The 13,562-nt window shown below is 40.8% G+C and overlaps 2 protein-coding genes across 8 annotated transcripts in view; one reads left to right on the plus strand and one right to left on the minus strand.

Moving 5' to 3' along the window:
* The window catches only part of SUMF1 (sulfatase modifying factor 1), a 353,454-nt gene that overhangs the window by 249,726 nt on the left and 90,166 nt on the right, over positions 1-13,562 (minus strand). The window lies entirely within an intron of this gene.
* Positions 8,557-13,562, plus strand: part of LOC127053232 (histone-lysine N-methyltransferase SETMAR) — a 57,368-nt gene continuing 52,362 nt past the window's right edge. For all 5 annotated transcript variants that reach the window (XR_007774966.1, XM_050957603.1, XM_050957605.1 and 2 more), the window contains exon 1: positions 8,557-8,715. Coding sequence is in view for 4 of the 5 variants with exons in the window: in XM_050957603.1 (XP_050813560.1) it covers positions 8,641-8,715 (75 nt within the window). In the remaining variant the exon portion in view is untranslated. The remainder of the gene's footprint in view (positions 8,716-13,562) is intronic.

Here is a 13,562-nt window from a genome sequence, read left to right on the forward strand (position 1 = left end):
GGCCAGTAAGCCTGACTTAAGTACCAGACAAATTAGTTGAAACTATAGTAAAGAACAAAATTGTCAGACACATAGATGAACATAACTTTTAGCTGCTGTGAAAGAGCAAGAAGCATGCCACTGAGCAGAAGAGAGGGCCTGCTTGGTAATTATGTTTGAAGATTGATTGGTACTATATTGATTTCAATCCTCCTTCTCAGGGGAATACCCAATTGTTTAGTCTTATATTCCCCAAAGCACCTCCCAGAAAGACCACTGTTGTTTCCCCATACATTAACTGTATCTTCATCTAGTCTGTAAACTATGTCTATAAGGGCTAGGGAAAGGTGGAGAAATTTCATTGTTATTATTTTGATTCTGTTCCTTATTTATACAGGCATTTGCTTGCCATACTACAGCACAAGTCATGTAAGAGGTGCACAATACTGGGGTTTTAGTGATGAAGAGGGAAAAGTGCTCCAAACATTAATTTTTTCTTCTTCCTTTGAACGCCAGAAAAATAAGGAAGTTTTATTAGCTCAAGTATAATTTGGTCCCAACCTTGATCATTTTTTATTTATTATGTGTATTATATTAGCCCTTGGAGGCCCCAGCTGAAATCATGACCCCATGCTACAGACAGACAGCCCTGACCCTGGAGAGCTTACAACCTAGCCAGAACAAACAGTGTGTGGAAGGGGAAAACGGGGCGCGGAGTGAGGGGAAGTAGCTGGCCCACCGACACACAGCTGTCCAGGGGCTGAGTTGGGGAAAGAGCCTGTATTTGCTGACTCCTAGTCTAGCCCCGATTCCTCTGCATGGAGTTTGTGTACGTAAAACTGCCATTGACTTTGCCAGGAGTATGCAAGGAATGCAGAATTGGACTGCTCGTCAATAACAACATCAGGCTCAGTCCTCAGCCCCATCTTCCTCCCAATCTTAAAATGGGGTCCCTCAACAGTGACTCTTACTGCAAGAGCACCAGACATTGCTGCACCTGAGCTCCATTACAGAGGGCTGTGCAGAGCTGCTCAAATCCATGGAACAAGAGAGAGGGACTGACGGTGAAACAAGGGGGCCCTGGAAAAGGAGAGGAACTGCACTGTTCAGTATAAGAAACACCAGCCCCCAATTCCTATTCCCTTTCTCAAAGACTTGGGGTAAGGGGTAGGGCCAGCTCCAGCGTTTTTGCTGCCCCAAGCGGCGAAAAGAAAAAAGAAAAAAAGAAAAAAAACGGCAGCTCTACCATGCTGCTTCATTCTTGGGTGGCAATTTGGCGGCCAGTCCTTCCCTCCGATAGGGACTGAGAGACCTGCCGCCGAATTGCTGCCAAAGAGCCGGACGTGCTACCCCTTTCTGTTGGCTGCCCCAAGCACCTGCTTACTGCGCTGGTGCCTGGAGCCGGCCTTGGTAATGGGTTATATGGCCTAGCAGCCTTATAGGGGACACCATTAGCAGATGGATCAGTCTCTCAACATGTAATACCTCCGGCCCTTGTATTGAAGAGTCCAGTCCAGGAGCTGCAAAATGCAGTGATCCGTGAGAACAATTAGTCCAAAATCTGTTCACTCCCCGAAAGGCTGGGATGACTCTATAGGGAATGCCACAAAGGTCACTCATATATATCCCAACTTAGACCCATCCCTGTCCCAAACACAGCAGCTGCTCATCCTGTGTCATGTGGTACAAATGAGCCAATCGCACGTTCTCTCGGTGTTTACAGGTACACTCATTTAGTCATGGAATACCACATGGCATATGTGACGTGTCACCAATCAAAAGTTAAAGTGGCAAAATGGCATTTTTGGAGAAATGTTGAAACAATGGAAATTTGAAAAAAAAAAAGAAACAATGCACCAACAATTTTTAAAACTGAAGTTTCTCATCTCTTGAAAAATTCTAAGAAACTTTCTCTGAAACATTTTTTAGATTAAATTTTTCCTTTTGAAAAATATTGACCCATTCGAGAAAGAAGATTTAGAAAAGCCTAAACGTTACGTGTTAGAGGCACATTGGCTTTGAAGGTCATGATGCAAAACAGGCATCTCAGAGCTATGTGAGATAGATTATTAGCTGCCCTACAAATATACTTGTTCAAAAACGTGTACATGTATTTTTGATGTGGGAAATTAATTTCCTACCAATGACATTAAATAAATACGTAATTTTTTAGCTTTATACTGCTCCATCCCTTTTCAAAGTGTTTCTAGTTTGATTGCATGCTATACCGAATTATTCAGTAATCATCAATTTTAGAGATTTATTTTACTGTCACAGGATGTATGGTAACAATATCCTGATTATAATTTCACCTTTGTTTTCTGTTGTCATACCAACAAGAGAAAATTATGGATTTAATTAAACTACAATTCAGTGATAAAGGAGTAAGACGAGAATCTTTTTTATTCTTGCTAAAGATGTACATTTCCTGATAGTGTAAATGAAAAAAATTGTGATATATGATCCTTTTAAAAGCATACATAGCACAGAATCATAATGTTCAAAGATTTGTAAAATATCAAGAAAGAGTTGCTTGAATGAATGACCCCATTTTTCTTTCCGTAAAATGATTCGACTACCATACTGTATATGATGTAGACCAAGAAGCTATGTGCTTCAAGAACTGGAAGGAAATTAGCTCACTCTTCATCATGCATTATGGGTGTGATCCAACACCCAGGAAGAACTCCTGGGAGGCTAAAGAGATCTTTCCACCGGACCACGTAACTGAAGCTGCAAAAACAATACACAGCAAAGATTTGTTTGGCTAAAGAACAGCAAATTCACATGAACGTTATTCACATCCTCTTTCATTTGCTTTCTGTGAACATTCATAAGAGCAATTTTTAGATGGAACTAGGCCTAGATCCTCAAAGGTATTTACGCATGAAATGCCCCCTGCAATCAATGGAGCTACGTGTGTAAATACCTTTGAGGATCTGGGCATAATTGATTGCAATCAATGACAGTTAGGCACCTAAATACCTCTGTGGATTTGGGCCTTAGTCCTTTAGCTGAAGCTGTAGAGGCATTTACTATCAGTTATGAAAGTTCAAGATTCAAACCCCAGGATAGCTATATTCTTGCATTAATTTTGGATAACAAACACCATGGCAAATGTCAAAATCTGCTCCTGGATTGTTCACCAAATAGGGGTTAAGTTCATCAAATAAATTGTTCACTGCAAATATTCTGCTTCATTGTGGTATAACAGTGGGAAAGGCAATTCAAAATTATTTGTTCCTGGATACTGAATCTCCCCATTAAATGTATATAAATGTGTGGCGAGTGAGAGCACCCTGCACTACTTATTCAAACACATCTCATCCTTAAGCCAAAACAATCACACTTTATGCCAGAATTCTGGTCACCATATGAAGGATTTTGACTCAAATATTCTGCTTTTCCTATATGCACTGAACACCGTATCATGTCAGTTGGGATGATGTGCTGTGCACTATTGAGTTGATCTAACAAGCTGCACTAAGTAAATGAACACTGGGACTGAAATGATTGGGCCAAATCTTGTTCTTACTCAGGCAGTGCTCTTACTGAAGTCAAGAACTGAATAAATGCTTGTAACTGTATTTACTTGACCTGTAGAAAACAAACTAGAGGTCACTGATTTCAAATGAAGTTTTCATATGCAGGATTTGGAGTAGAGCACCAATCTGCACATCTAATGGAAGAATTTTCTCCAGACTGAACAATTCTATGTCTTGTTTAGTAATGACTTTCTTTAGAAGAAATATTGCTACACTGGAATCTATTTAACCGGAATGCTGATAAATAGCATGCTCAGTTAACAGGAATATGGTGATATACCAGGGAACAGATTCATTACATCACATTATAACAACTCTACAAAATGGATAAATGACCTATCAAAATCCTATAAGTGGCGCAGCTGGTGTTGTCAATCCACAGTAGTTTATAGGTGTGAATTTGTTCCTCTGACTTGCATCCTTAGAAAACTTTTCATCAAAATGAGTTGCTACAAATCAAGATGTAATTTATGTGCGATCTGAATGGCTGACAATCCTCAAAACCACAGTATTATTTGCTTCTAAGGAGACAAGTGATTATCTGAAAAAAAGTCATATGATTTAGTAAATTTCTAAGTCATGATTTTCTTCTTGGACAGACATACTACACATAATCCTCAGGATGATGGTCCATAGAACAGGACCTGGTGACAGATGCCATGAAAAGCTCTATGATAAGAAGCCTGGACTCTCTTCCTGGCCTCTGCCATTGATGTTGAGTACGTCATTTCACCTCTTTCTACCTCAGTTTCCCCATTTGTAAAATGAGGGACACAAGATTTATCTATCTTTGTAAAGCTCTTTGAGAGCTACACAGTAAATGTGCTATATAAATGCAAAGTATTTTTCAAGGTTTATCATTGCTCCACAGCTAAGGTGAGCTTAAATAAACTGATCTTCAATTTCTCCCTCCTTGACAGGATTTACAAATATGATTACTATGTCTTTAGTTCCAGCATTCATTTATTTATGGCACATTTGGCCAGCTCATTAGCACACAGCAAGATATTGTTCAGCATCCAAGATCCATGTGCTGAGAAATGACCTCAGAATTACTGCTGCTGAAGGCAGCAAAGGCCAGGTGTGACATAGACATAATGAGTTTGGCCTTGCAGAAAGAGGTCAGGTGCCAACTTGACTACTTTGCGGAATTTCACAGCACTATCATGGCAGGCAAGTCTGTAAAGCATTCTCTCGTTATTTCAAACTTTCACTCCATAAAGCACTTTCAGATTCTTTGCAAGCCGTAAAAAACAAAGAAGATAAGCTGAGGAACTGACTCAAACAAATTTCCTGGCTGAGCAATTAATGAGCAACATCAATGCATTTTTAGAACAAGACAGAGTGTTCTCTCTTGCTGTTCTGGGGGGGATCACAAATACAGACAGTTAGACAGAAGATCAGGGCAACTTCCGTACAAGGGTACAAGTAACAGACCTTATGATAACAGTGCTCCTTCGCCACGCCTGGAAGCTCACATGGAGTATCCAGCAGACAAATGTGTATTGTTTTTGACTCCCCAGCTCAGAATTAAGGCAGCATTGTCTAGAGGGGAAGGAGAAGGAGCTCGGGAACAGGTTCAGTCTCTGCTCTCCAGATAGTTGGGAATCTGCTTTCTTGCTCATGAGGATGCCAGGCAGGTGGGGAGTGGACTGGGATGAGGAACCTCCAGAGGCAGCCATTTGATTCAGATTGAAAGAGGCAGAATATCTGATCTTCAAGTTGCTGTCTTTTGAGACCTGCCAACTCTGGGATGTTAGGAGTGGCCTCAGTGTTCATGAGTTAGTGGGCAGAATGCAGGTGAGGCAGACAAGGTGCATAGTAAATGCACATGTTGCACACATGTGGTATATATTCTATACTGATAAAATCTGCAATTCACAATCTGGTGTTTCTACATCTCTCTACAAGCATTTAATAGCAGACACTGTAATAAAATATCAGATTACTAAGATTTCATTATGGTTACTAAACACACTATAGTACAATTACAATTATACTATGGAGTAATATTATAGATAATCAACATTAAACTACAGTTGACAGGAGTAAATCAAAGTACATTTTGTGTTACTGGTGCTTTTTAGATTCAGTCATTCAAAAGGGGTCTTCCAATCACAAATGCAAATAAATTAGGTCCTAATCTGTAGGTGTGTATTTTTATCTCTCCTCTATCTATGCGGCATAGTCTGTATGGAAAAAAAATTACATCTTTAGTTTCTGGACACTAACCCTGTGAATTTGACTTGCCTCAAAAACACTGCTGTCACTAACCTTTTTTAAATGGGATATTGATTTTTTTCTACTTCACTCTCTAGTGATCAATATTCTAAAGAGATGCACAGTAGAATGGCAGAGGGATAGAGAGTACCTGCACACTAACCCAACAGACGTGATTATCCAGAAATCAAGGTTAAATCACAAAGCAAGATTAAAAGCTGGACTGAGGGGAATGGCAGAGCAGAGCAAGGAGGAGAAGAGAGAACTCTAAGCAAGGCCGTAAAAACAAAAAAAAATCCAAGATGACAAACTGGAGGAAAAAGAGGAAAACACAATTCTGAAATTCAGAAATTGTGTTTTAAAGGGGCCACAGGCTGTAATGGGTTGCAAGCATAATTTCCAGTGTGCCTAAGCTGCAGTACCTTGTTACAGTGTAAAATATTAGCCAATGGAAATTCAGTGATGTAGTGAGAGAAAGACTGTTCGAAGCTGAACTCTATTCTGGATACATTTAATCTTCTCATACTTCATTACCAGAAGGATATTAAATTGCAGAGCATGCACAGAACAGCCACAAAAATTATTAAGGAGCTGGAAGCGAATATTTGTAAGGAAAAGATTAAAAAGCTATGTATGTACATATAAAAGCAAAACAAAATATAGATATACCCAGTGGCCCATCTATGGACATTTGCTTCCATTTTAGAAACATGATGACTTGTTGATAAAATAATTCTGTAACTGCACCAGGAGCCTTGGCTCATCAATGCATAATTCAGACTCAGTTCTTCACTTCAACTCCATTCTGTGCTTTCTGCCAACAACTGTTTTACAGTAGTTAAAATGCACTTCTGTCAGCCTCTCACCCACTCTGGACAACTTCAGACTTCAGCCAAGGGTATGGGACAGCATAACATGAGTATGTGGGGTAAGGAGGAGGAAGAAAGAACAGAGAGTTTTCCATGCTCCTGTGCTAATTGTTAACACCCTCTCCCCCTAGCTACAAGAAAATCTGTTTCTTCCGGAAAAGAATGATGACTCATCACTTTTGTTATTTAAACAAATGGAAAAAATTCCATCTGGGTGTTGCTGGGTGTTAGCAGCCAAATTGTATTTGTCTTAACCCAAAAGTCCATTTGATAATAATAAAAGTCCTGGAACTATATCAGTGATCACTCTACAATCAAACTTCCAGCTTGGGAATCTGATTCATCTCTCCAGGATGGAAGGTGTAGAAAAGGTGGATAAATGAATCCAAAAAGGGTGAGAGTTGGCAACATTCTGAAGAGAGGGAAGCTGGAGCCGAAAAGCATCTTAAAATAGACCTACTGCAAATACTTAAACTGTTGCCATTATCATCTCTTCAAAATATGGAGATATGGTAGTACAGATTTATTTCCCTAACATTCATGTCAGAATTGGGTGATTTAGAGATCACAGAGGTGTTCGTGACTCTGGGTTTCTATAATCCATTGAAACCTAATAATGGTAACAGAAAAATTAGCAATAAAAACAAAAAATTTTTTACTAGCTGTTGTTTGTTTTGTTACAGATTTCTATCTAAACATTTTTTGACAGAACATGGCTTTTTCAACAAAAAGGAAAGTTTTGTGAAAACATTCAGATTTTTGTTGAAAAACTTGAAATCCTAAAAAATGGCCACCCAATATTTCAACTTTAAACCAACAACGTAAATGGAAAACAAAACATTTTCCACAGAAAATTTTGAATTAAAAAATGAAAATAAAACAAAAATCTGTGAAAAATAGTGGTAGAAAAAATCATTTCCCAACTAGCTCTAGGAAAAACCCATTTAATAGTCTGTGGAATTTCCAACAGATTCTACTTTATAAAACCAAAGAAGTAATAAGCAGTAGTGCCTATACAAGGTAGTGTCTTGTTGGCTCTTTGGACTCAGCCCTGCAGTTGAAGCAGCTGCAGATGCAGTCATCACCTATGTGGAGGGAGTTGCAAGAGCCTTTATCTGCACAACTATATGCAACAGGATAGCACCAATGTCAAGGTGCAACAGTACAGGACAGCAGCCCTCTCAAAGTGCTCCAGCCTTGGCCTGAGTGCATGGAGGGATAATTCTGGTTCCAGGGCCAGTCACAGCTCCTCTGCCGAGTGTGCTAATGAGAGGGCCATCTATAGCAATTTGCCCTTCGAGATCAAGTGGCGCATCACCCTGTCCCAGTGCTTAAGTCCCCATGACATGGCACAATAGGACGCTGTGTGGATGTAACAGTACCTGGCCTCTCTCAGCTGAACTCCTTGAATTGCTTTACAGTCATTTCACAAAGCCTCACAGGGCCTAGGAGAGGGAGGGGACATAACGAAAATAATAGTACCACGTTGGGAGCAACAGCACCCTGTCATTGTGCTGGGGCAACACACACAATGTCATCGCCTGTGTGAGAGAGAGTCTATGTCTGACATGCACGTCACTGTGTGTGTGTGTGTGTGTGTGTGTGTGTGTGAAAGTCTGTCTGACATGCACAACGTCATTGTGTGTATGACAGTCTGTGTGTCTGACACGCACAACGCCATTTGTGTGAGTCTGTTTGTCCAACGCACACGTCACTGTGTTAGTGAGTCTGCCACACACACCGTGTCTCACACACAATGCCATCATATGCGTGTAGGTGTCTGTCTCACACACACACAAATCTCTTCCTGTGTGTGTCAAATGGAACGTCCCTCTCCCAGACTCTGTCTCCCCACCTGTGGTCCCTTTAAGCGAACGCACACTTCCGGGTCACCGCCTGTGACGTCATTCATCCCGGCCAGTCACACAAGGACATGTCGCGTGGGAGCCAATCCGAGTGGAGGGAAGTGGGGTTTGTTGCCATGGCGACAGTAGCCGGGCCTAGGCCCCGGCTGGCCGTGGTGAAGCATGGACCTGAGCCGGGGGCTGGAGAGCCTACCCGTGTCGGTGTGGCCGCCGTCCGAGGAACTCCCGGCCTTCCAGGTAGGCGGCGGCCGCGGCCCGACACAGAGCAGGAGCTGGGCTCCGCGCCTGTGACCGAGGAGCGTCGGCCTGGGCCGCGCGGGTCCAGAGCACCGCTGGGAGCCGAGCCCTGCAGGCCCGCTGGGCGGGGAGCCCCGAGCCCAGCCCTCTAGGTGCAGCGGGAGGATGGATCCGCGGCTGGGATGAGCAGGGCCCTGCGGGTCTCGCCCCACGCTGTCAGGTCTGAATTCACAGAAGCGAGCTCGGGGCTCGGCGAGCCTTGCTGGAGTGTTACACTGCGTGGTGCTAGAATAATTGGTGATCAGCCTTGGGCCGTGTGGCCTGCTGTGTCTTGTTGCAGCCCCCTCCTGCAGTATGTGCCGTATTGCACTAGAGGGCACTATGGCCTTAGCCAGGAGCCATCGCCTTGCAGGACAGTTCAGCTGGTGTGTACACACACACACACTCTCACACATACTCACACTCTCTGTCTGATTAAACAGGTGCGTTCCCTGTCTGGGGTGAGGGAAATACACGCTTAACTTTGAAAGCAGTGTATAAAACGGTGCTTGTACGAACAGGTACCATTTCCATGTTCCGTAAATCTTTAATAGGTGCAAAGGAAGTTCTGATTGTTTGCCCCAGTCCTGAAACTTTATACCCATTTTCACCTTGGCATCCTCAGGAGGGATGTGGTTAGTAGTAGTAGGGAACTGTGCGCATGTAGTTGTAGGATAGGGGCCCTGAACGGGTAAACATTCTAATGTGTCCCCTCTGAAACTAATCAGGGCTTAGAAAATCCTCACTTATCTCTAGAGAGATAGGATGGGTGAGGTGATGTCATTTATTGGACAACTTCAGGAAGTTTGAGTTCAAGAAGTTGTCCAATAAAATATATTTATTACCCCACCCACCTTGTGTTTGTAATATCCTGGGACCAGTCAGGCACCAGCATCTTATATCTAGGAATAGAATGGTTTGATTTCCAGTAACTTGCAAAAATAAAACCCCATCAACACGATTGGCTCTTCCACTTGTTCAAAAACAATTTTTAAAAAATATTTTAAAATAGAATAAAGCAGAGTACATGTATTTTAAAATATCCTCTATTTGGATACCCTGCTTATGTATTTTTACTAATTTACATTATTTTGCTTTTCAGCAGCCACTTGGCCATTTAAAAAAAAAAGTGATTTATATCCTGTACCTGCAAGACTTAGTAAATAAGCAAATCGTTGACACAAACATTACTTAAAAAAGTAACATTAGTACATCTTTTTTCTGCTATCTCTTTATATATTAATGGGGAATCAAAGCACTAATTTCAGCTGGTCTCAGGTTAAAAATTACATTTTGCACAACTTTTTTAAAGGAAACATCGCAGATCTTAATGGAAAAGCTCTTCTCTATAAAAGGTTTTCAATTGTACTACTTCCTTTTTCCTTGCTGATGGTTTTTACAGATTTTAATCTTAAAGCCATATCTCATCTGCTGGTCGCCAGAAATAAAATATGTTGCCATTGGTTAATTTATAGTCCAACCATTAAAGCAAGTGCATTGCTAGCAGGGATTATAGTTACTTCTTCAGTAAAACAATCAAAGAAAGAAGTTGACACGCACTTTAGAGTGCCACAGTGCATGAGGTGGTTAACACAATAAAATATATGAAAGTTTTGAAATACTAACAGACACTTTTCATCCTAAGGATGAACTGATCCAACTCCTAATGTATCCAGTCTCTTTTCTAAACTATTTATAGAGACTTACAAACAAATTCCCCAGAGGTGTATGGCTAGTTAGGTTTTGATTAAGTGGTGGTTAAGTGGTGGATTCATAGGAAAACCGAATTTAAGAACCTGTAATCCCCTAATAAAAATGGAGCCGTGTATTGGACTAAACATTACATTCATGTTAAATGATGTGGGCTTGTGAAATTTTAGGAAAATAGAGAAACTTCTAGTTACTGTATAAGGGAGTATCAAAGATACGTGAATGTTAGAAAGATTCAGACCTTGCTCTGATTTAAATACAAGTGGCTGAGCAAGCTGCGAATTGAGGAAAAATAAACCTCTGAATGAACTGGTATGCTCCCGAGCATCCAGAATTTAACATAACAGGTCACTGTAACATTTTAATCACAGTATGTACTTTAGGTTTCTGGATAATATGCTACTGTTGGGGACCCCGGTGCCCCAATAATGGCAAGGTTCGTTGTCTGACCGCGAGAGTGACAGGCAACACCAGCAAAGTCTGAACAAAAGCTCTTTATTGAAGAGTGCACACGACAACAAAGAGCAAGCTCGTCTTCCAAAAGGAACCAGCTTGCTTCTTTACAACTAGCATATAATTTTTATAGACAGTTCTGTCACGTCACAAATTATTCATTTAGCAGTCCAATCCCCTTTTACTAGTTACTAAAACCCAAACCTTTATTATGTTTAAAACTAATTGATTAAGATCAATAATACTGCCTAAACAATTACTGCAAACAAGAATGATATAATTTATATGAGTCAGAAAGAAACAGAGAACAGAAACAGGGAGTTTTGCCATTGTTCCTAACACAGTACATCTGGTATCATGCCAGGAATGCCGTTCCTTTTATCTTATGGATGCCTAACTCTGTGAGAGACAGGCAACTCCCGGGCATTTTCCACTTATGAATTACCCAGAAGCCTCTGTTAGCCTGACTTTATTCAGGTTGGCATAACTGGCCTTGTCTGCAATATCTTTATTCAGGCCTAACAGTCCCCTCCCCTCCTTCAAATGGAACATTATAAAGAAAACAAACATGTCTCTGGAGTATCTTGTTCTAAGTATCTATAGTTTGACTCCAAAATTTAGCAAGTTTCAACCACCTTCTTTCACCATATGAATATTCACTCTCGTGAACCTGGGCCTGCCAGGGCATTTGCGTAATTTTGAAAGCATGAATTCCAGCTTTGTGTGGTCTGAACTAAACCAAATCCCTTCCTTCAGTGGTAACCAGGTTGAAATGCAATCACCACCTCATTTTTGTCTTCTGCAGATGCATCAATATACAGTTCTGAACACTTAGATACCTGCCTCTGCAACAGACTTTCCTCTTGTGATAATTAAATCACTAGGACCAGGTCTCAATGTAACAAGATATCTACCATCTCAAAATGTAAAGCTTTTTGGATGATGAATATTCAAAATAAAAATGATGGCTAGAAATTATTTTCAAAGTCAAAGTCAAACACAGTTCTCACAGGAGAGCTTTTGAATTGGCCTAAGAGGTATTTGTTTGATAAAATAGTAATGCTCTCTTTAAATAATTTTACTCAGTCTCACAATGATTTATATATGTAGATTAACTAGGAAATTAACATCACCATCTGCTTGTTTTTCTGTGTATTATGTAAATAAATAGTAGCACATTGCATGCCTTTTCTATTTTAAAGGATTCTTTTGCTGCTCAAAATAATTAACTCATGTCTGGACACTCTAGATAAAATTAGATGCATTAGTTTTGTGGGGGCTGGTGAGAATTTATCTCTAGTTTATCCAGTGGGCTGGCTTTAGGAATTAAATAATTAATGTAGCACTCTGCATATTCTTCTTAAATCCACGTGGACTAGGATTTGCATTTTAAAAACTGGTTTCAAAAGAATTCATCTACATAATTAGCAAATAAGAATTAGAATGAAAACATATAAAGCTGTTTTTAATTGCCCACCCCTGCCTCTCAGAACTAATTCACCTAGACACCCATCTTCAAGTTTTTTTTTTTTTTTTTAAAGTAATTGTTTCCAGATTTTGGCGCATATCCAGGAAGAGATGTTTTGGATCCATTTATAAGTCTACATCACAATTGTCTCCCTGTGGGCAGTCTATCTGAAAGGCAGGGCCCTACCAAATCCCTAGCCATGAAAAATGCGTCATGGACTGTGAAATCTGTATAGAAAAGCACACTAAAGACAGATTTCACAGGGAAGACCAGCATTTCTCAAATTGGGGATCCTGACCTAAAAGGGAATTGCAGGGGGGTCACATGGTTATTTTAGGGGGGGTCGCAGTACTGCTACCCTTACTTGTGAGCTGCCTTCAGAGATGGGTGGCTGGAGAGTGGTGGCTGCTGACTGAGAGCCCAGTTCTGCAGGCAGAAGTAAGGGTGGCAATACTATACCATGCCATCCTTACTTCTCTGCTGCTGCTGGAAATGGCTTTGCCTTCAGAGCTTGGCTCCTGGCCAGCAGCAGTGCAGAAATAAGGGCAGCAGTACTGCAAACCTCCCTACAATAACAATGTGACCCCCTCTACAACTCCTTTATGGGTCAAGACCCCTACAATTATAACACCATGAAATTTCCTATTTAAATAGCTGAAATCATGAAATTTTCAATTTTTCAAATCCGATGACCATGAAATTGACCAATGTGGACATGAATTTGGTAGGGCCCTAGTGATAGGCCAAGAAATGAAAGATGATGGAGACTGAACTGCCTTCTTATTCTGAAAGGACTGGGTTCTCTTGGGCCAGGGTTGAGATACAGTGGTGGGGCAGTGTAAGGGAAGCCAGCATTGTCACTGCATCTGTTGCATGATCAAGGACTTACAGCTCCAGCACTGTTAATTACATCTTTCGGGTCATGTTCACTTTTTAAAAAAGACACATAAAAATACAGTAACCGGTAATGCTATTGTTAGGAACTGCACAGATGCAGCTGAGTACTGAAACTAAACTAAAACACATTTCTGCTTTCACAACAGACTCATCATCACAGTCAGCATTGGCTTTAAATTGGCAAAACTTTGGAACAATTCCCCTCTGTAAACTCGAAATATGAAAAGATTCTAGGAGCTATTAATTTGAATACCAGATGCTTGAAGAACAGTGGGCATTT

Source organism: Gopherus flavomarginatus, chromosome 6, assembly GCF_025201925.1.
Source record: "Gopherus flavomarginatus isolate rGopFla2 chromosome 6, rGopFla2.mat.asm, whole genome shotgun sequence".
NCBI lineage: Eukaryota > Metazoa > Chordata > Testudines > Testudinidae > Gopherus > Gopherus flavomarginatus.